The sequence below is a fragment of the Carcharhinus amblyrhynchos genome, chromosome 13, assembly GCF_965287045.1.
Source record: "Carcharhinus amblyrhynchos chromosome 13, sCarAmb.v2.hapA, whole genome shotgun sequence".
Lineage (NCBI taxonomy): Eukaryota > Metazoa > Chordata > Chondrichthyes > Carcharhiniformes > Carcharhinidae > Carcharhinus > Carcharhinus amblyrhynchos.
In genome coordinates, this window is record NC_137336.1 from 23,431,999 (window position 1) to 23,456,092 (window position 24,094).

The window sequence follows — 24,094 nt, forward strand, 5'->3', positions numbered from 1 at the left end:
ATCACCATGTAAAGTTTCAGATTGTATTCTGTGTAATCGCATTTAGTAGAACTAAAACGAAAAACCCCTTCTGGGGTATTTTTACTGTACACAATCCTAATAGTCCAAGCTACTTCCCATCCTATGTTGCTGAATCTCAAGGAAACAGAACTCTTCACATTCTTTATAAGGAAACTCTTTAAATGGATCAGTCCAAGAGTGAACAATTGGAGAAAAGTGGACCTCCAGAAAGCATCATAACATTCCACTCCAGTGACAACATGAGGGTAGCATTTTATATCCACAATTTCACTGAGATGGAGAGAAAGAAATGTCACTTACATAACATACTACATTTTTCAGAACCATCCAAAAAAGCTTCACAAAATATGGAATTATACAGTTGTATGAGTAAACAATTATTTTGCACTTTGGGATAGTTTTGGCAATCACTTGTGCACAGCAATGTCTTACAGATGGCAATGGCCTGTTAATCTAGTTTTTTTTGGAGTGGGGGCAAGTTCATTGATTGAGGAATATCAATGAAGACTGAGAGACTGCCATGCCCTTGAATAGTATTTGTAAGATCCTTAAGTATATACTTTAAGCATTGGAACATACAGATGATGGCTTAGTTTAATGCTTACTTTGAACGACATTAGGAGTAGCACGATGGCCTCACAGCGCCAGAAACCTGGGTTTGATTCCTGGCTTGGGTTACTGTCTTTGCGGTTTCTACACACTCTCCCCATGTCTGTATATGGGTTTCCTCCAGGTGCTCTGGAATCCTCCCACAGTCCTCAAGACATATTGGTTAGGTGCACTGGACCATGCTAAATTCTATGCTAGTGTTAATGTAAGCCAAAACACTTAGTTGACACTAATAAATAACCTGTAAATTATCATGGTAAGATAAGGAAGAGTTAAAACATCTGTCCCCTAAGCAGCAGCCATGTGCAGTACCAATGGATGAGTGAAAAAAATCAACAAATAATAACACAAAGAATTAATTTTTCTTAGTTTTTTTTGCGCATGCTAAATTGGTTCTTTCGAACAGACTCAATACTGTAAAACTACAAGAAACTTGGTTCATTTAAGGCCTCGTTCAAAAGACTGCCATAATTTTTCAACAATGGTAGGGAAGGAACTTCTGAGAGAAAAACTACTGCTGCTACAAAACCTGAGGCAAACACTGTTCTCTAGAATCTAGGATATGACAAGTGGCTAGTGTTAAAGTAGATAATGAAAATGAATGATTTTAATTATCCATAAATAACTTAGATTAAATCATAATTAGTATCTGTACGCTAATTTTAAATGATTGTCCCATGACATTCCAAAGTCATCGTACTTCTTTATGATAGTACTAAAGGTTAGCTTAGTTGGCTAGACCTCTGGTTGGTGATGCACATTACGCCAAAAGTGAGGGTTCAATTCTTTTTACTGGCAGAGGTTATTTGTAAAGCCCTTGCCCCTCACCTGAGGTGTGATGCTGCTCATGTTAAAATCGCCACCAGTCAGGGAGCCCAGCCTATGGTCACATTTGATTTGATTTATTATTGCCACATGTATTGGTATACAGTGAAAAGTTTTTTTTTGCATGCTATACAAGTAAAACATACCATTCATAGAGTACATAGGGGAGAATGAAAGGAGAGCGTACAGAATATAGTGTTATAGTCACAGCTAGGTTAACTTAAGACAGTTCAGGACTATGGTAACTCCCATCCCTATGGCCTCCCATCTATTAACTTTGTCTACACTTCCCACTGCCTTGGAAAAGCAGCCAGCAGCCAGCATAATCAAAGACAGCACACACCCCAGACATACTATCTTCCACCTTCTTCCATCACGAGAAACAGACAAAAGTCTGACATCAGGTACCGACCAACTCATCAACACCTTTGTCCCTGCTGCCATCAGATTTTTGAATGGACCTATCATATATTAAGCTAAACTTCCTCTTTACTTTATCTAACTGCAACACTATGCATCCTATCCTTTCCTTCTTTTATATATTCATTCCTGGGACATGGGCATCATTGGCTGGCCAACATTTATTGCCCATCCCTGGTTGCCGGAAGGAAGTTGAGAGTCAACCATATTGGTATGGATCTGGAGTCACATGTAGGCCTGACCAGGTAAGGATGACACATTTCCTCCACTAATGAACATTAGTGAACCAGATGGGTTTTTCCGACAATTGGCACTGATTTCACGGTCATCAGTAGATTCTTAATTCCAGATATTTTTCATTGGATTCAAATTCCACCATCCGCCATGGTGGGATTCAAACCCAGATCCCAGAACATTAGCTGCATTTCTGGATTAATAGTCTAGTAATAATACCACTAGGCCATTGCCTCCCCAATATACTCTATGAATGTTATGTTTTGTTTGTATAGCAGCAAAAAGCAATACTTTTCACTGTATCCCAATACATGTGACAATAATAAATCAAATTTATTTGAGGGCTATTGAAATAAATCTACCAAACGTGCAATGCTCAACCTCATACAACTGACCATTTGTTTAATCAGGCATGCCTCACAGAATGACTAGTAACGTTTACGACAGATTAATGTTGTCAGAAGGGTTTCTTCTCTCACCTCATTGTGTACAAGAGCGTTCCGTCTTCAGTTATCCTTAGCAACTTATTGGGCATGGTCATATTATGAGCCACTGATTTTTTCCCATTGTGGAAAAAGGTGTCTGGGGTCCAGATTCTGCTGGCCATCAAATTATTTAAACGAAGAATGGTCATGGGCCCTTTGAATTTCAACCTTTCGTCTTCCCAGCTCTGGCGAAAGAACACGTCTATCGTGTATTCCTGCAGAAACGGATAGGTTCCAAATCTTTACATTCATGCAATCACTACCACAGACGTGCGCTTGAATAGTTACAGGAGAAATATAATAACTGTAAGCCACACTCTTAAAACTGAAACACAACTCCATCACTTACAAATAATTCAATGTCAGTTGCATGAATTTCCATAATGACTGAGAGGCGATTGCATAATAACACATTTGCTTCTAGGTTTTGAGAACATCTACTTCTCCTCCATTTCACTGTTTCTCGACGACAGCATGTGAATCATTAAATAATGTTTTATGTATTAATACTGGAAACATTACCCTCATAGATTCCATTGACTGCATAGCCAATATATGCATGATTACTGTCCTTTGGAGCTTTCCAGCAGGATATTTTAAATATGAAAAGACACAAATTAAATTCACACTGATCCCTAAAAACTGAGACACTGCATCAATGTGCGCTTCTTCCTAATGTCTGCGCTCTTTGCATAACAGGAGAATTTGCTAAATGTGCCTGATAAATATCACAAAAGGTCGCGCTGAAGAACCATTTTTATTCAAAGGTTTAACAAAAAGAAGAGATAAAAATATCACCATTAATTAGTGTGTTGATTGACAGCCCCGGGTTTTATTACAAATCAAGAAAAATTGATACCTACCATATCCGTATCTGAGACAGGCCCAAAACTCGTTACATAGATGTCAGTCTTGACTTGTGTTATCCGCTCTGATGAAGGATCAAAACAGGGTAGTTTACTGTCTCTCAACACTTCTTGCCTAATTCAAGCTACCAGCAAGACTATCCTGGACAACAAGTTCTATTGCTTTACCGAGGCTATTTAGCATTAATCGTGAACATTTCAAACATTTCTGGGATTGAAAAAAGTATCTAAGCAATGATTGTCATTGATAGTTTCATATCCACCCAAAGTTATCAAACATGTCAATAAACATTGTCAAAACTGAAATTAGGGTGGGGTACATTAACTGACATCTTTGAATAGGAGATGTAAGCATGTTCCAACCAGTTGAAGAGTCAAATATATCAAGGAGGAACTCTTCTCTTCAAAAGAGAAAGCTTGACCCTAAAAGATAACAATGTATAGTAGGGAATATGTGCCCACTTGTAGAAACTAGGGATTATTCATAAGTGGTTTGAATGCAAAGTTTGCTATCACAGGGAATGGTTGAATGATAAAAACACAGAGGCATTTAAGGGAAAAGTAGATGAGTACATGAGGGGAGAAAATAGAAGGTTGAATTAGAATGGGAGGAGGCTGGTATGGGCATTAAAACCCTACACCCAAGGCAAAATGGCCCATTTCAGTGCTGTGTACTTTATGTAATTCCACATCACAGATGTTGAAATTATACAGGTCAATGGCACAATACGTGCAATTACATACGGATATTGAACATGAGATTTGCATTTCAAATTAGATATTCACACCTGTACCTAAAGCAAATTATACCAAAATGCTAACTGACAATTTAAACAATCAATTCTCATTTATTTTCCTGGTGGTTTTGAAAAGATTCGGGATAATTTAATTGCCATCCTTCAGCTATTTTAAGCAATGCATAATTAATATGTTCCTCTGGTTAGAAGGCTAATGATTGAAGAATAAAGTACGAAGTTAAAGTGACAATGTGAAAATTAAGCTATGGGGAAGGACCAGAAAAAGATGGTTTCGGAAAAGCAGTGTTAAGGTATAAGAAATATTACCTGTTATCAAGAAATAGCTTCAGAGTCCAACTTGGAATAGTTAATTAAAAACCAGATACCTCGATACTCTGAGTCAATACACCAAGAATCACGTCTGAGCGAGAAACACATTTGATCGTATTTCTCGCTATATTAACTCAGAGTGTCTCAGAGGGTCTGATTTTTAATTGACTATTCCAAGTCAGGCTTTGGAGTTACTGCTTGATATCAGGTAATATTTCACATGTCTTAACATTACTTTTCTGACACCATCTTTTTCAGGTCCTTTCTCTTCGCTTAATTTTCTGGCATTGAGAGTCTGCCTTGTGGATGTTCTTGTAGCATCTCCCATGTGTCTCATGAACCAGTCACTCATTTTACACACTTTTGGGTAAAATTGGACAGCACAGTGGTGCAGTGGTTAGCACTGCTGCCTCACCGTGGAATCGATTCCAGACTTGGTTCACTGTCAGTGCAGAGTCTGTTCATTCTCCCCATGTCTGCGTGGGTTTCGTCCGGGTGCTCCGGTTTCCTCCCACAGTCAGAAAGATGTGCCGTTTAGGTTCCAAGGCCATGCTAAATTCTCCCTCAGTGTACCTGAACAGGTACTGAGGCATGGCAACTAGGGGAATTTCAAACTAATTTCACTGCAGTATGGTGTAAGCCTACTTGTGACACTAATAAAAAAAGCTTTCTGCATCAGCCGTTTTCTCCCTAAGTAAATCACACCTTGCCTTTACTAAGTCAAACTTCACTTGCTGTAGTTCTCTATAATTACAATTTTGTCACACTCCTGAAAGGGCCAATATACAATAATGGTACGGCAATTCTTAATAGTCTTGATGTCTTCATTAACTTGAACTTTTTCGACTGAGCTTATTAATTGCAATGATTGATTTGCTGCATCTTACTACCAACTTGTGTTGTCTCTACATACTGCATATGACAAAATTCCAGTGCGTCGCTGTCTCAGTTACTGCGCCACATGTTAACCAAACCCCTTTACAGACCTCCCAAGCCTGGTCTCAGACGGTTGTCATATCCATCCAGAAGACTGTCAAGGATTCTGGTGAAGATTGTGATGTTGTTCTTGGCTTCATCAGACATTCCAAAGCTAAGAAGGGAGGGAAAAACGTAGAAGAGCCAGATACATTAAATTAAATACTCAGGGATCCTCCATTATCTTGCCATCTTTCCTTAAGAAATCTATATATTGGAAGATGCCATGCAACTAGAAAAACTCGCACAGACCACACATGTCAGCATCAATCACTACTTACCACACAACTGGATATCAAGAACAAATCTATCATACAGCTCGATCACATTTTGGAGTCCTGATCATGCAGTTGCTTTACAATGCTCTTAAAACAATCCAAATGTTAACAGGAAACATTTGCTTTAGAGACAAAGAAATTTGAAGATTACACAGAAAACTAGGAAATGAGATTGAGAAATAACCCCATTTTCTTTTTAGGGAGAGAACAGTTTGCATTTATTGTGTAACTGTACCCGTTCAGGAAATGATTTAATTAAACCACTTTCTAGCATTAACCTTTACAAAGTGAGGATCCCGAACAACTGTGTTCACACTTCGAAAGCATTGGCTGTCAAGCACTTTGGAATGCCCTGGGATTTGAAAGGTGCTATATAAATGCACGTCATTTTTTTTTCTCCTGTCAACAAATGAAGATGGGAGAGACATGTAGACAGTCGATGGTTTTGTCGAATTTATCCTGATTTACTACTTAGTGTCTTTGCAGGGGTTTTTTTTATATTACTTACTGTCCCCAAAAAAATTACTGAATGTAATTGCGAAAAATGGGAAAACAGTTGTACCAACTAACATGGTAAAGCTCACAATTTATATAGAAAACAAATCTTAACCACCCAATTCACTTCACTTGCAATGCCATACTTTAATAAAATCATTTTGTTGTAATTTTGATCACATTGTCATTATCCTTAATACTGCTATATTAGAAACTGCCACATAAATAGTCTAACACAAAAGCAAATTACTGCTAATGCTGGACATCTGGAATTAACAAAAAGCAGAACATGCTGGAAATGCTCAGCAGCTCCAACAGCATATTCGGAGACAAAAACTCAGTCAACGTTTCAGGTCTGCGACCTTTCACCAGATTTATGGAAATAGTTTTGCATCTGATAGACACATTTTTGAGCTTTTGGAGGCTGGACTTTTGAAAATAACGATTTCTTAGAAAATCTGAAACTAAACACTAAAACAAGTAAGAAACTAGCTTCAGTGTTCTAGCTTATGACATTAACTATTGGATCCCAAATCAAAATCAATGGCTGCATCTCATATCTAATATGGAAAGAAAGAACTTGCATATCATGCCTTATGCCATCTCAGGGCCACTTACAACCAACAAAATACTTTTGAAGATCAGTGGCTTTTTTTTTAACATAGGAAACTCATTGGATTGCTTTTGGCAGAGTAATGTTCCACAAATAGAAATGAAACACATAACCAACTCATCAGTGTTCTGTGTTGCTTTAGGGAAAAATGTTGACCAGGACATGAGACTAATTCCCCTGCTCTTCCTTCAGATAGTGGGAGCTACTTCAGAAGGCAGTGTGGTTTCTTTCAACACACAGGCAGTGCAGCCCCGTTATGGCCTGGCTGCTATGATCAGGTCTGTCTCATCCTACCTGAGGAAAGTATTCACAAACTTCTGGAGCGCCAACAACAATTGCTACAGGTGCAGTGGGATTTATTTTGTCGTACTTGCAGCAAATCATAGATAATCTATAGAAGATGTTACATTAATGGAAATGAAATCTGTTTTTATATTTTGATCTGATTGGCACGAAATGTGAGTAATGATATTACATGCAAAATGAGCATCTTCGAGACAAAATCGATTGTCAGATTAAAAATGGAGAGAAGCTACAAAAATATTCAAAGAGCGTATTATGTCTTGTTAATAATGTACATTATACATGAGTTATTGAACTGTATGTTTGCAAAGCATAACAGCAGCTCAGAAGTTACTTTAATTAAATCACGTGCTTTGTCAATTATCATTTGAAGTGTTGAGCAGGGGAATGATCGGCACATCAGTGTTTTAAAATGTGAATCCACATATCGGCTATCAGTGTTGTGAGTGTATGTTATACATTATGCATGAACTTGTCAGTGTTCAGAAACAATGATGGAAGAGCAACTGTTATAAATCAATGGACCTTTCAAATGGGGATGGGTTCATGCGTCTCTCTCTGGCAAATATGTGGCATGTTTTAGAATACGTTTCTATCTTACAAGATGCACATGGGCAAACTATGCAACCAAAGCAGGCAGACTGAAGCACGAAGCAACGAGTTGGGTGCAGGGATTGTCATGCTGCGCCTCGGGACTGTATCACCAGCCAGGGTGCAGGCTCTATACTGTGCCCTGAGCTGTTACTTTACCTTTATTGAAGTGTAGAAGGAGATTTAATCTCATCTGGATTATAGGCTGTAATGAAATTTTTACACTCCAGAAAGGCCTTCGTTTGTGGAATACTGTACAGCAACTCCATCTACAGGCCATGGGAATACTGGCAACGGAATAAAGCCTCAATATAAATTATAGTGCAATGTCCCTCCCAGTTACAAAAAAAAATTGCTCATTTATTTCCTAGAAGCTAAAGTTGAGCAGACCGGATTTCAGAGCGACAGCTGTGTTTGTTGGGGTTGATGTGGAGGATGGATGAGTGGGGGTGTTGGTGAAGATGATCATGTTTCCACCTACCAAAACAACTGGCAGGCAACTTTAACGACATAACAAGTGCGGGCTGCTTAACTGCTTTAAAAAGTTTAGTACAGGAAATCCCCACACTTAGTTATGCACATTAAACACGCTCTCAACCACATTCTGTTAAACAACGACCAAATGGCAAAGATTTGAGCAACATGTCAAGACCCTTGGTTGAAGTTCTTAGACATTGTGGATCCCTTCTTCAGGTGGTAAGATGGTTGACTGGTTTTCAAAGAAGGACATACTAGCGAGGGACAACTGTCATTCACTATCTTCTACCTCTTCTATGCAATAAGTAAACACCCCACTGCTTAATAAACACCAATGCCTGACATCTAGCTGTTCTTAATAACTCTATGACATACTGTTGCAGCACTTGAATGCCCGTAGCCCGCCTCTTCTACCACATTGCTCAGGGAGTTTATGGAAATAATCACATCTCTTTTTTTGTTTTAACTCCCCCTCGATCTCACTCCACCCGATCAAAACCTCAGTCACACGGATCTCACCCACAACACTTAGCTTGGCGCCACTACCCTGAAATCAGCCCAGCTACCCGCTCGTAAACAGAAACACATCGCAGTCATTCCAACTGATTGACGCTCGGTAAGTTTACCCGACACGGAGCAAGTAAGACAGAGAGACAGACAGAGAGAGAGGCCGGCTCACCTTGGGTGGAACGCTGCGTTAAGGAAGAGAAGGCAGAGTGTCACTGCTGCGCAGTTCTTCAGAGCAGTAACTCGCTCCATAGCCGATCCACAAAACAAACACTCTAATAAATAAATGATACATCAATAAATATATGCATATACGTAAACGTATGAACGAATACACCCAAACATATAAAGTTCTGCATCCACAGGTAACCCCCTCCCCCCCCAACACACACACCCACCCAACTGAAAAGAAGATATCTGATTAGAGAATATTCACTTCCCATTTCAGATAAAACAGTCAGAAGCGCCCCCCCCAACACCGCCCCCCCCAAAACAAAGAAACATGTACCGTCGAGGCTTTTACAAGACAGCTGAGAGTGCTATAGGCGGGGAGAATGGCGCAAACCAGTGTAGATTCGCTCATAGAATAACTGGGAAGGGATAAATATTTATATATGGATTTTAGTGGGAGGAGGTGCAAGGGCACTCCGCATGGCCAAATTACAAAGAGCGGCGGGGGGGGGGGGGGTGGTGAAACGCCGATTAACCTTGTTGCATTCGGCAGTCTTGCTGTACTTTATCCGGCCGATTGATAACAGCCACAATAACACCCTCGCCTTACTCTAGACTGAGGCATGTGCATCCTGTCCACACGAGAAAACACCTGACTGAGGTGAGCTGCCCCATCGTTAAAAATATTAAAATAAGCAATCGAAGGGATGCACTCTCCAACAGCAAATTGTAAAACCTTTTTTTTACATCGCTAGCAAATCCTTAATGCATATTATGGATTGGTCTCAATGCAAACCAGCTTACTGCCTATTAGGGACATGGCCAACAGCACATGAATATTACTTTGGAACAGCCTCCGTGTCTATATATAACATAGAGAAATGCATTAAACCCTTTTAAACAGTGTTTATATCCAAATGGATCCGAGATGTTAGCAGCTGAACGTACAACGAGTTTTCTAACCATAAAGTGGATGCGGCATCTAGCTCTCCCAAATCAAAGCAGTGCTGTCTCTTGCAGGGAGGAATAACACGAGAGAATGGAGCAAAAAATACACTGTCTGGACAATGCAGCGCCGAAATATTCAAACAGAAAAACCCGAAGAGATCTCCTGTATGGGCTGTACAGGGTAACGTGCATTCCAGCCGGCAGCGCTGAATGGGTTAAACAGCTACAGAGCGAGGGTGCAATTTACGCTTTCTTACAATAACAACAGCTGTCTGGAAAGTTTAAGGTGTAAATTACTGACATGATTTACAAAACACATCAAAATAAAGCACATAGCATCGAATGCAGCGACGCAACAATGGAGCTTAAGCATCCTTTTATATAAAAAAATCGACAACTCAATGTGGTTCCCCCCAGAAAATTGGGAGGGCGCTTCTCACCTTAGAAGACTGGGCTAGTGGGTAAACTTCTCCACCGAGTTCCTAATCTGCTGAGTTCAAATGCAAAAATGCACAGGTCTCGCTGCTTGAAGCCTTTTTTTCTCTCTCTCTCGGCTCTGTATTTTTAAGGTGTGGAGTGGGGGGGAGGAGGGGAGGAGGGGGGGGATGCAGACCAGCGTCAGAATGAGAAGCAGCAAATACACGGGTGCGATCTCTCCTGCCTCTGATCAGCATCCCCTGCTGGGAGCCCTCAAACCAGTCTCGCTGCCTTCCTTTGCCCCCGGTGTGTGCGTGCAGGAGAAGCGACGAATTATTTCATTTGCTAAGAAGGATGGGCGAACTGCAGGTTCCAGGAAGCTTTACTCTACCGAGCCTGCACTCAATGTGCCCGTCTGTAAACCGGATGTGAAATAAGCCGTGACTTCAAATCGGGCAGATTTTTTCTCTGTGTTTTGAGTGAGGAGGGAGCGGGGAGGGGGGGGGGGGGGAGCGAGGGGGGGGAGGCGATCCACTTACTGAACGTAAACACGTCCAAAGAACCAATCCGCCGCCAAACGTACATATTCTCTCTCTGCGCCGCACATTTTTAACTTGAAGTCTTTCATGTTAATGTATTGCTGGCTGGTGAATGTCAGAGCCTTTGGAATTTATAAGCATTCCTAGGCACTCATAGATTGGACATTGTAGATTGAGTCTCAATCCCTCTCTCTCGCACACACACACAAACACACACACACACCTCTAAATCTACAAATCCATGTCTTATTGGGGATTCCACCAGTGAGAGTAACACTGGACACATTTAGAGATATTGCTGTTGTTGGGAAAAGGAAGGCTCCGTCCACTGAACCCGTGTGATTGCTGGAAATACATTCAGAGCCGGCTGATTTGAAATCATAACATTTGTCACTTCAGGTGAATGCAACCACACATCACAAGGAGTTATGGATTGCTGCTGCACGGTGATGTTTAAAAATGGTAATTTGGGACTGCTCGCAGCTCGGCCTTGTCCCAGATAATAATGCTGTCAGGATTATGATGAAAACTGTCTCTTGATCTACTGACCGTTTCACAGAATGAAGGGAAATCAGCCAAGTCCGGCTCGCCGTCTCATACGCATGCGTTCGGTTACAACCAGCCTCCAAGTGACATGCATCTGGTCCTAACGCCCGGCTATTGTCATTTCCACTGAATCCACATCATACATCAAACCCGGGTGAGTCAACCTCACCGTGCTAATGAGGGGAGATGAGAGGGAGGGCCCTGTGGAACTGCCGAAGCCCGCAGATTTGTCAAATATTCAGAGCATGCAATCACCACCAACCAATCCCTTGAGTTATTCGGCTCAATAAAATACATTGGCAAAAAGTTGCTAAAGAAACTGGGCACGGTGATAGTTTCAGGCAGAAGAAATGCCAGTCTATCAAGCCCAACTATTCACAGTGTTCCCCTGGCTCATTCCTGTTCAGTCCTGAATCCCCATTTGTTGACAATATGCTCCCTGGTTCTCTCTGTAACTTTCTTGTGTCACTCGCGGTGTAGATCATCTGTTGCACGCGACGCGTGTATAATAAAGTCAAGGAATTCATAGAACCATAGAATCCCTACAGCGCAAAAGGAGACCATTCGACCCATCACCAACAACAATCCCATCCAGGCCCTATCCCTGTAACCCTGTTAATCCCCCTGACACTAAGGGGCAATTTAACACAATCAACCTAACCCACACATCAACTGTGGGAGGAAATTGGGGCACCCAGAGGAAATCCACGTGGACAGAGGGAGAATGTGCAAACTCCACATAGACAGACACCGGAGGCTGGAAGTGAACCCTGGTTCCTGATACTATGCCACCGTGCTGTCTATTGGTCATGGAAAATAAGACTGTTACCTTGGGATTGGTGAACTGGAAGGTTCGAATAAGATATTTGAAGCAGGTATGATGATGCATAGAAGTTTAAACCAAGAGGCAGGCTTTGATGTAGGAATACATTTTTTCCATTACCTTCCAACTGGAAATGCTGCCACATCATCCCTGTGTATTCAATTTGTTCAATCCAATTGGGATTCAGTCATTCTCCTGTCACTGGATAAAATTCCCTTCCACCCAATTATTAGAAGAAATGTTTAAAAACATACTAAAGTTTGATTTTTCGTAAACTAACTCAGTTTTTCTATTTGTTCATGTGGGTGTCACTGACCAGGTCAGCATTCATTGCCCATCCCTAATTGCCCTTGAGGAATTGGCGGTGAGCCACCTTGTTGAATCATTGCAGTCCCTCAGTGTAGGTATACCCACAGTGCTGTTAGGGAGGGAGCTCCAGGATTTTGACCCAGCAGACAGTGAAGGAACAGCAATGTATTTCCAAGTCAGGATGGTGTGTGGCTTGGAAGGAGGACCTGCAGGTAGATAGTGCTGCTCCCATTCATCTGGTGCCCTTGTTCTTCTAACTTGTGGAGTTCCTGGGTTTTGAAGGTGCTGTGGGAAGGAGCCTTGGTGCGTTGCTGCAGTGTATCTTGTAGATGGCACACACTGCTGTCATTGCAAGTGTAAAGTTGCTATAGTCCCAGAGAACTATAGGCTGCTCTCCCCCTCGAAAGGCAAGAGAGCTGGCTGATACTGGTTTAACCTGAGGATCACTACACCTCAGGTGAGGGGCAAGGTTGAGCCTTCATGAATAACCTCAGATGGTAGGAAAGTTGAACTCATGCTGTTGGCGCTGTCCTTCATTAGTAATCAGCTGCCCACTCGACTGAGTGAAACCTTTACAACAATGGTGGAGATAGTGAATGTTGAAAGTGGTGGAAGGCATGCCAATCAACTTGGCTACTTTGTTCTGAATGGTATCTAGCTTCCTGAGTGTTGTTGGAACTGCACTCACTCAGGCAAGTGGACACAGTGCTTCTTAATCTAGGAGCATGGAATGATTCTCCAAATAGACAAGACAAAGGATTGATACTGTGTGTTTTTTTAACCAGCAGCACAACTCCGCCCATCTCCACCCCGTACTCCCTAAATAGTTGATTTCATGAGATCAATTTCCTTTTCATTGACCAACTTCATCAACCTAGCAAAGTGCCTCCCCTAGATACCAACAGGTAAGTCTAGGTATGTAAAACATCCCCATCTCGTCCGACTAGTAATCTAAAAAATTACACTATTTCATCAATTTGTGACTACATATCCCAATAAATAACTTAGAATATAATGTCAATAGCTCCAATTGAATTAACGTCATTGATCACATTTGTTTTCAGTGATATAAATGTTAATACATTCAGCTCTGATTAAAGTTCTGTACCTGAATTTACCTGAACCTGAATGGGGATAAAATCTTCTCAACCACCCAGAGAAATGTTGAGGGCCTTCATCTGCCGCTCACAAACACAAGACACGTTTTATAATGACCTCACTTGGGGAGGCTCGTAAAATCCCGTCCCAGGTCAACGGAGAATTCCGTTCTGCGAGTCTCGCCCGCCCGAAATCGGGGCGGGCGAGGCGGTAAAATTCAGGCATTGTGCGTAAAAATGTGAGGAAATTTGAGGGGGGGGGGTGGGTGAAATAGGAAACAGCCAAATACTCCGTTGTGGTCGGTTTCTGTACCAGTGCTTTTTCCAACGATATGGAAATATAGGAATATTTGACTCGCTTTTAGCAACTTCCACAAATGATTAAGCCAAAGGAGATGTTCCATCTCTGGTCGATTTCCTTCTATGAATCATGATAGTAAGTTATCCCCTCGATAACGATTTGTAATTGCTGTGCCCAGCCACCGAAACTGCATTTACAATTCTTCTGAGATGGAAGACTAGCGACGTTTACAATGTTCGATTTGGAGGCAAAGTCAAGGGCAGCGGTGTTTAATGTAAATAACATTGACTTCTTTCAAGGTCGCCGGAGGTGAAATCAGAGTCTTCGTGTGGTATTTGAAGAGGCTGTTGCAGCTGTTCCTATATGCCTGGTTGACTCCATTTTACCAACAACAATTAAGTCACTAAGTGGTTCTACAACTCGGCAACTTTACCTCCCAGGAGTGCAAATGCACTCATCTCAGTTTACACTGCACTAACACAGCCTTCCTTCATCAATCATAAAACCAGATGTACCGTCTCTGCTTTGTGAGAGGGAATCATACATTTTGGAGCATATCTTTTCGCCCAGGAGGGTTTCTAAGTGCCACGTATTGTGTTTACACTGCATCTTACAGCTTGCAACCAAAATAAGCTAAGTAATACGCAAACAAGTGCTGGAATGTTATGCTGATATTTAATTAATTCGGCTTAAGCCGCAGAATTAAGAATCAGAACAGTTTCTGAGAATGGTGTCAAGTTTTGTCATTGGACTCGGACGAGCATTAAGACTCGGAAGACGCCGCTCTGGAGATTCTTCCTATCACCGGTGCTGCCTCTCGGACCTCTCTGTTGGATGTGTGTGAGAGATGGAGAGAGCAGTGATCGAGCCCATGAACAATGCGTCAACTCAGCCAATACCAGCCTCACCACCAGCGACACGAGTGCAATCTCCATCCTACTCCAGGCAGACCCCCAGGTTGTCAATCATTTTTTTTACCAATGTTGGTCCAAAGTGGGGGAGGAACTTTCAAGCCTTTTTCTGCTGTGAGCGAGCTGGTGTGTTTTTATCTCGAAACAAGCTCACCGCCAAGGTAACAAACAAAAAAACAAAGTTTTTAAGGGTTTCCCCAGAATCTTTTAATCACCTGGGAATGCAAAGTGGTTGAAGGATTGCAGAATCGCAGCCTGAGCAGGCAGCATCCGAATGAGAAAGCAAATCTGACCGCGCTGCGCTTGTCTTTTGGCGAATTACCCTGAGCCTTCCGTGCATCAGTTTTATAGAAACTCAGTGGAATTAAAACTCTGCTGCATTATTTTAAAAACAAATCCATCCGACTATGTAACTGACCACTCGTATTTAAACTGATGCAAATATCAGGCAGTGCTTAGAAACTGCATAAAATTCTGACCATTGTAACCTGACTGTTCCCTTGATACACATGTAGGGCAGATATTACTAAGACGAGACAAATAATAAATTGTTACCGCGACGAGAAATGTGCCGTTGTAAAAATTCGACAACGTTCACATATCTTCAAAAGCCCGAATATAAATTTTATGTATTTCACTGTAATTTGATTCAGGGCGGGCGAGGATTCCAGCTCCTGGGATCTTTCAACTTTTGTTGTTTTGCACCTTCTGATCCGAGATTTTCACTCCGGCTTTAGAGCCGCTCGCTTTGGTCTGTTTTTAAACTTCCCACAATCTTTCCCCGCGGATGGGCACACCACGCTCAAGTTGCCCACACTTTATCATATGGAAGAAATAGTAATTCATTGCAGGCAAGTAAAGAACGGAGGCAAATGTAGTGAATGAAGGGAGAGGAATAAAGAGGGGCAAAGTGACTGAATTCTACTGTTTTGCTCTTCACCCACTGGAGGGGTGTTCAAAAGTGGAAAATCGGTTCTGCAATTTGCCAATTGTTGAAAAAAATGTTAAAAGTCTAACTCAAGCGGATTGGCATTCTTGTAGAGAACAACAGCTGCGCTCGAAGAAGTAGCTACAAGAGGTAGCTGTAAGTGATGTAATGGCGCAGTGTTTAAGACTGCTGCCTCACAGCGACAGGGACCCGGGTTCGAGTCCGAGCTTGGGATACTGTCTGTACGAGTCTGCACGTTCTCGCCAACGTCTGAGCGGGTTTTCTCCGATTTCCTCCCACAGTCTGAAAGACATGACGGTTAGGTGCGTTTTAAATTCCCCCTTAGTGTACCCAAACAGGCGCTGGAGTGTGATGACTAAGGATTTTTCCCAGTAACTTCATTGCAGTGTTAATATAAGCCTATTTCTGACATTAATAAAAAATATAATCGATTCAGGGAACGTGTTTCCTAAAGGTTTAGACTTTAACCTCTGGGTGAGAAGCTCATGACTAACCACAGCAACTTTGTACTGGGAAAATGTATCCGAAGCCAGGAAGTGTAGTTGGAATATAAAAGGGACATGAATGGAACTGATACTGCAGCTGTTGGTTTCAAACCAGTGAATAGCATAAATGTACTGTCACATAGTTCATAGGCTTTTCTTTTAATTGTTCCTGAGTTTTTCTGTTAAATGTTTTACAATTGGGATGTAACTTATGTAACTCTCAGTAGCTGTTGCCATTATCAGTGGCATACATTCCTAGCTGCTCAGGTTCCCACAGTAGAAAAAATTGCCATCCCTTTATGAGGCTCTGTAACTGTTGCCATAACAACCTCACCCTGAAATCAACCATTTTCTCCAAATATCATCCCATATTATAACCCCCCTTTCTTTTGCAAGGTTATTGAATGCATTATCATCGTCATCATTCAGCTCCCAGCTCATCTGTTTCATAATTCTCTGTTGGAATCTGTTTGCTTTGTTTTCCAATCTGTCCATACAAACAATGGACAACTGTAATCAAAAGCACCACTGGCATTTTCTGTAATTGTGACCACCCCTCTTTGTCCCTTGAACCATTCCACTAAAATTGATGCAGCAGAGAACTCCATTCCCCACCACCTCCACCTGCTCTGGGTTTTGACATCCTTGTGATGACCCCATCTAGGCTGCTGCATACCCTCCAGGGTTTCAATGTAGCTAACAAACATCCAGCTATGACACCTCAGCCAATCTCCACAGTTTCACTTCTCCTGCATCCTGAGCTTTTATTGTTGGCTCTTGTACCTCACTTGCCTCAGAGAATATTCATAAGCATGGGTTCAGTCTGGACATGCATGTTCATTACATCTAGTCAACAGCTTGACCATCACCCTCAATTCTATGACTGGACTGCTTTATTGTCAGACTGATTATTGATGAATCAGAACATTACACAATGAGTTTTCTTTATTCAGTTCCTGACAAAACTATAGATTCTGGGACAGACGCATTACTGGCTTTTCAAAACTGCTGATTACAAAAAAAACAAGTTGTCAAGAATTTTGCTGTGTGCATCTTGTACTGGTCAAGTCCCATTCACTTAAATTTCCACCAATATTTACAGCTTTGCCCCAAAAGGGCACATTAAAAATTCTCATTGTTACTTACCAATCCTTGTATGGTTGCCCTCTATTTTACCTTTGAATTCTGTTCCAAACTTTATTGCATCTGATGCCCTTTCAGTCCACAGCACATCTTCCTTTCTACATCCAACTTACCACTCTGCCGCCATCGATAGCATAGATATATAGATAGGTTCCACCATCAATTCTCTGAAGTTACTTCCTTCACTCTTCAGAAACTTTCAGCAAACTCATTCTTTTGATAATGTTTGGTAATTTCTCCTAACTTTCTCCCTGTTGCTCTATGTCCATTTTCTTCCTTGTGAATCACTTTGTGTTATTTACTGGGTTATTTACTGTGTTAACTATTTTATCCAGCCACAAGTTTTGTTTGTAGATGCTCAGTCCATTTTATTTGAGGTTTTGCATGGACTTCAAGTTCTTCTTACTTTGAGTGGCTAATTCCATCATTAATTGTATCCTTTCATTCCACATTGTTCTTCGTTGTAATTTCCCAGGAGGAAATCTGTATTCATTGTGCTAGAATTCTGTTTGAGCGTGCCTTTGAAGTGTTACAATCACCCAAAGGATTTTACTTACTTCAGCTTTGATCACAATATAGGCAGATTTGTCAACCAAAATTCTCAGTAAATGTTTGGTCAATCTTAAGTGATGTCTTCACCAGAATGGCCTGATTTCAAATCTTACTTTCTCCCTACACCCTGCTAATATTGAAAACCTTCCCCACCTTTTGATCTCACAGGATTGTTACAGTGCAAAAGGAGGCCATTTAGCCCATCATGTCTGCAAAATTTTCCAATCGAGCATCATGACTGACTGCTCTTCCCCTCTCCACTCCTCCTGCACAATGTTTCAATTCAAGACAGATATGGCACATAAACCTCTCAAGTGAACTTTGACTAGCTGTCATCATAAACCATCCAACTTTAATATAGAGATATCAATGTAAAAATATCACCAACAGAGTTTGTGTGTTTCATTGTTATCTGTGATCAAATGCTTTTAAATGTGAGGTTAGTGGGCTTTCTCAGAATAATTTGTCCAAATTTAAATTATATAGCAGGAAGATCTTATGATTTTAAAAATACAGATCACTTAACATCGCACACTTATCCCAAAAGTTTAACATAACATTTCACACACATAAGCCCACACTTATAGATACAGATGCAAGGGAAAAGATAAAGCACGGAACTTTTCCCCAAAATCTCTTGGTGTCATAATGTCAAGAAAACGGCTGCCCTCCATGTTAGTCTTTTTGGCAGGCTTCGCACTGCAATCTTCTGGCGCTCTGTCAATTTTCTTGACAGTTAAGAGCTTTGCACTGATAGAGGGATAGGACGGACCCTAAATAAGCATTGAAGCTGGCTTCAGACTTACTGGGCACCATTTTTCAGGGTGCCCCAATCTGCTGGTGGTTCAGAGACCTCCTCCTACCTCCTTTGGGACATTGGAACCTCCTCCCTTTATCGGCAGTGTTGCTATTCCCCCACACCAGCATAGGTCACCTGCATCAAGGTATCAGGATCCTCCTGATGAGTCACCTGGCAGATTCCGGACATTGTGCAAAGCTCCTTGTCATTGTGCATAAACCTACAAGCAAAGCATCAACACCAAAGCCTCTGTCACAGCTCCAACCCCACTCAGGCCCCATCCTCACTCAGGGCCCACTTTTGTGACCCTGACTGTGACACAATTAGTGCCCAGCTAGGCACTGCCTGGATGCCAGGTGGGCACTGTCAGTTGCACTTTTGATGGGCACTGCTGAGCCATGCCCTCAACCACCCAAGGAATTTAATGGCCTCCGATGCCCCCCCACACCCCCACCCTGGCCCGGCTTGGCCATGGCACCCGGTCTCTGCTACTACAGAGCAGTAATCATTCTTGCTGGCGAGACATCATGCTGGCGAGGTGGGAAGCATCTGGGGAGGGGGGAAGCAATCATATTAGACTCAGTAATCATATAGAGATTCAAGCAGTCTTGTGTTAATGAGGTTCGTGCCCCTTCTGGGCACAAACCTGTTCTCACCAGTAAAATGTTGCCAGGAAAATAGCCTCTCACGCTAACTTCATGGCTTACCACACTGATCAATGAGTGCAGTGAACTGGTAAAATCTCTCCCAAGATTTTATTTCAGTCTCTTTTGTAGTGGGCCTGTAGTTCATCGGATGAATTGAGCTGGAATAGTGGTTTTGTCAAAGCAGATGATTCTTAGTAATCTGCAAAGCCTCTTGTAGTTGAATTGCCAGAGAGATAGTTCTTAGCTGGAATTGGAACAGATTGGGGGAGAGTCCTTCCAGAACTTCCAAGTTATAACTGTGTATTACCTTGGTTGCATGGTTGTCACACTTTTGGTTGGATGGGTTAAACGGTGTTTCAGGTGGTATTGTTGTCCCTGACATTTTGCACTTTGACCAACTTATACTAAACTCTTTTATCCAGCTGCTCTTTCTTACTCATGAGATGAACAAAGGACAAGGGTGGATTCACAGGTCAACCTAATTTTATTAAAGATCCTTACTATTAAATCTCTATTTAAAAAAAAACAAGTCTTAACTCTTAATATAACATATTAACACACCGTACTATCTATTTGAGATTGATGCTACCCACGCAGTTAAGTTTGGCTAGGTTGCAATTTGCCTTCACTGATCCCTGCCAATTCCGATAGTTTGCCTCGGAGCTCAAAGTTTCCTTCATGAAGGTTGGCCTCACACGTCCTTTTCTGTCATTGCTGTGTCTTTGCTAGTTGGTTGAGCCTTTGCTGAGTGTGGCCACCAGGTGTTTCTTCTTATCCCCCTCTTCCCATTCTTCTGGAAGGCTTCCTGGCTTTCAGCCAATAAGGTTACCGGGCTGGTGTCACAGCAGCCAATGGGATTGCCAATCCATATATGGAAGATGACAGGAGTGTGGTCCTCAGATGCATGGAGTGCACATAGCCCTTTCTATATACAGTAACTGAATCTGGCAGATACACAAAACAATATCATTATTTGATCAGACTCAAGCACCTCTGGTCTTAGCTTCCAGAGTAAGACCAAGCTTATCCTTGCGCCTGACCTGCATCTGTGTTTAAATCTAGCCTGTCCAAATTCCTATCAGGCCTGGCTGCTCAAGTTGTTGGCTGTTGTTTAATTTAGATTCTTCATTTCTGTATCCAGTTTAGCTGGTCAGGCCATTGGCCATTTGGCCACAGTTTCTGTGTCAGAACCATTTCAGCTGTTACTTTATTTTTATTCATTGGTGGGTGTCGCTGGCTGACCAGCATTTATTGTCCTGGCCAGCATTAGTTGCCTGAGGGCAGTTGAGAGTCAACCACATTGCTGTAGCTTTGGAATCACATGTATACCAGAACTGGGAAGGATAGCAGATTTTCTTCCCTAAAGGATATTAGTGAACCAGATGGGTTTTTCCAACAATTGACAATGGTTTCATGGTCATCAGTAGATTCCTAATTCCATATTTTTTTTACCTAAATTAAAATTCTACTAGCCACCATGGCAGGATTCAAACCCAGGTTCTCAAAACATTAGCTGAGTTTCTGGATTAATAGTGTAGTGATAATGCCACTAGGTTATTGCCTCCCAGAGCATGGCTGCCTTAAATATGTGACCTGTTACAAATCCAAAGTCCTTTTCCAAATAAGGTGTCTGTTAGACCTGTAAACATCTCGTACCGTGGTTTTCTACATTCTGTGATTTTCATACAAAGGTCTTTACATTTGGGATGAGGAGCCATCACATTATAATGAAATGTTGATTATATCCATTTCATACTTGTCTAACACATATTGAGTTCCAATGTCTCTGTTGTTCATGTTGAAGCAGAAGGATGAGTCAACTGCTATGTTATGGTCTTTTCTGCTCAGCAGCCCATCCTTATCATAGGGATGTGTGAATTTCATAAGTAGCTGTCTTTGCTCACCCTCTAATTAGATATTGATTGAGGTTCAGGACCGTCTGGAGCTGAATATTGCCAAGTCACATGATATGTTACAACCAGCTTAAACAGCTCTTGGTGGCTAGCTTTTAAAATATAGCTTTAAAGTTTGTAATTACTTTATAGCTGTACTGGGCATGACAACAGCAATACAATAACCCTCTGACCTTCACATGTCCAGTGATGTATTCATGGCAGCACAGAAATTATATCGCATTGAGCATTTATGAAAACAGGAAATGCTGGAAATCTTCAGCAGGTCAGGCAGCATCTGTGGAGAAAGGAAAACAGAGTCAAAGACAATGGCTGGAATTTACCACCACGCCCGCCCTGGAATCGGGGCAGGTGCAGCTCATGCAGAATTCTCCTTTGGCCTCAGGCAGGATTTTATGAGCCTTGACAAAGCGAGGTGGTAAAATACTGGCCAATGAGTCAAAGTCAGTGTCATTCAAAGCCTTACATCAGATCTGAAAGAAGTTAAGAAATATATCAGTATTTAAGTAAGTGCAATGACAGAGAAAGGCAGAGAGAGATAAAGATCAAAAGGGAATGCCTGTGATAGGGTGGAAGACAGGAATGATTAAATGACAAAACGGTACAAGGCCAAAGGGGGTAGCAATTAGAGAAGTAAAGAAACAAAGAATCTAGAAGAGAAGCCATGATGTGGAGTTGCCGGCATTTGACTGGGTTAGGCACAATAAATAGTCTCACAACAACAGGTTAAAGTCTAACAGATTTATTTGGTAGCACGAGCTTTCGGAGTGCTGCTCCTTCAATAGATGAGTGCAGGATTTGTTTCACAAACAGGGAATATATAGACACAATCTCAATGGTTGGCGAGCCTTGACAGGTAACCAAGTCTTTACAGGTGCAGACAATGCGAGTAGAGAGAGGGTTTGGCACAGGTTAAAGAGGTGTGAATTGTCTCCAGCCGGGACAGTTAGCAGTCAAGGGCATTCAATTACTGAAAGGCAGGAGGGTTCCCTCCCTGTTGGGAAACACTTCAGCACTCATGGGCATTCAGCCTCTGATCTTCGGGTAAGCGTTCTCCAAGGCGGCCTTCACGATACGCGACAATACAGAATCGCTGAGCAGAAACCGATAGCCAAGTTTCGCACACATGAGGACAGCCTCACTCACGATCTTGGGTTTATGTCACACTATCTGTAACCCTCATGACTCGCCTGGGCTTGCAAAATCTCACTAACTGTCCTGGCTGGAGATAATTCACATCTCTTTAACCTGTGCTTAACCCTCTCTCCACTCACATTGTCTGCATTTGTAAAGACTTCATTACCTGTTAAGACTTGCATTCCAAACCATTATCTTATAATTGAGTTTGTGTCTATGTGTGCTATGTATGTGAAACAAATCCTACACTCACCTGATGAAGGAACGGTGCTCTGAAAGCTCATGCTATCACATAAACCTGGTGTTGTGAGACTACTCACTGTGCCTAGAAGTAAATGGGAATAGGAAAAACATTATCAAAATCTGCTGTATAAGTTTTAGGTACTATTTGAACTCAAATTCCACTTGTGTTCATTTGAGACTTCAACTATATAGGCAACAGGAGACAGTTTGGCAAGGTAACTCAGGAAATTTTAATAAGCTGTAAATTAACAATTATCAATGCAGACCAGTACTTCATGAATGTACTATGGCTCTTGCTTCGCAGTTCAGCTTTGGGCACAGGTTGACAATCATGCCAGAACTTTACCTCCTTGCCTGTCTGAGGCTCGTAAGATCCTGCCTCAGGCCAATGCAGAATGCCGGAGATTCCAGGATGGGCATGCCGGTAAAATTCCGGCATCAGTCCCTGTTCGCTCCCTGTAATCTCTGCTTTCCTATGGTCAACAAGATCAGCGAACTTCACTTTCAAACTTGCCGGGCGCCTTAGTCGGTGAAAACTGCTGCTTATTAACTCTTTCCAAGTCACAGTCCACAGCGTGATCATTGATGTTATTGCATTCTGCTTGGCTTAAATGAGCCAAGGCTAATTCCTAATTGGCTTAAGGGATGTATGATCAATCTGTGATTGGGTTAGGTGGTGCATGATCAACATCAGCATGGTTTTGTAGCGGGAAGGTCGTGCCTTACTAACCTTATTGAGTTCTTTGAGAAGGTGACCAAAGAGGTGGATAGGGGTAAGGCAGTAGATGTGGTATATATGGATTTTAGTAAGGCGTTTGATAAGGTTCACCATGGTATGCTTCTGCAGAAAATGCAGATGTATGGGATTGGTGGTAATTTAGGTACTTGGATCAGGAATTGGTTAGCAGATAGGAGACAGAGGGTGGTGGTTGATGGTAATTATTCATCATGGAGTTCGGTTACGAGTGGTGTGCCTCAGGGATCTGTTTTGGGGCCACTGCTGTTTGTAATCTTTATTAATGATCTGGATGAGGGTATAGTTGGGTGGATTAGTAAGTTTGCTGATGACACCAAAGTCGGAGGTGTGGTAGATTGTGAGGAAGGGTGTCGAAGTTTGCAGGGTGACTTGGACAGGTTGCAGAGCTGGGCTGCGAGGTGGCGGATGGAGTTTAATGCGGAGAAGTGTGAGGTAATCCATTTCGGTAGGAATAACAGATGTGTTGAGTATAGGGCTAACGGGAGGACTTTGAATAGAGTGGAGGAGCAGAGGGATCTAGGTGTATGTGTACATAGATCCCTGAAAGTTGGGAATCAAGTAGATAAGGTTGTTAAGAAGGCGTACGGTGTCTTGGCGTTTATTGGTAGGGGGATTGAATTTAGGAGTCGCAGCGTCATGTT

General features: G+C 41.9%; 1 protein-coding gene across 4 annotated transcripts in view; it reads right to left on the reverse strand.

Annotated features, from left to right (window-relative positions):
• LOC145351767 (gamma-aminobutyric acid receptor subunit alpha-1-like) overlaps positions 1 to 10,722 on the reverse strand; it is a 46,627-nt gene extending 35,905 nt beyond the window's left edge. The window contains exons 1-5 of one of the 4 annotated variants that reach the window (XM_080201389.1): positions 10,326 to 10,722; positions 8,939 to 9,041; positions 5,514 to 5,617; positions 3,458 to 3,525; positions 2,589 to 2,809 (exon numbers count right to left, since the gene is read on the reverse strand). In XM_080201389.1, the coding sequence (XP_080057515.1) occupies positions 2,589 to 2,809; positions 3,458 to 3,525; positions 5,514 to 5,617; positions 8,939 to 9,018 (473 nt within the window). In that variant the 5' untranslated portion in view covers positions 9,019 to 9,041; positions 10,326 to 10,722. Of the gene's footprint in view, positions 1 to 2,588; positions 2,810 to 3,457; positions 3,526 to 5,513; positions 5,618 to 8,938; positions 9,042 to 9,164; positions 9,185 to 9,274; positions 9,335 to 9,900; positions 9,959 to 10,325 lie in introns of those variants that run through there. The other 3 variants (XM_080201388.1, XM_080201390.1, XM_080201391.1) reach the window with 3 other exon arrangements.
• Between the last annotated feature and the right edge of the window lie 13,372 nt (positions 10,723 to 24,094).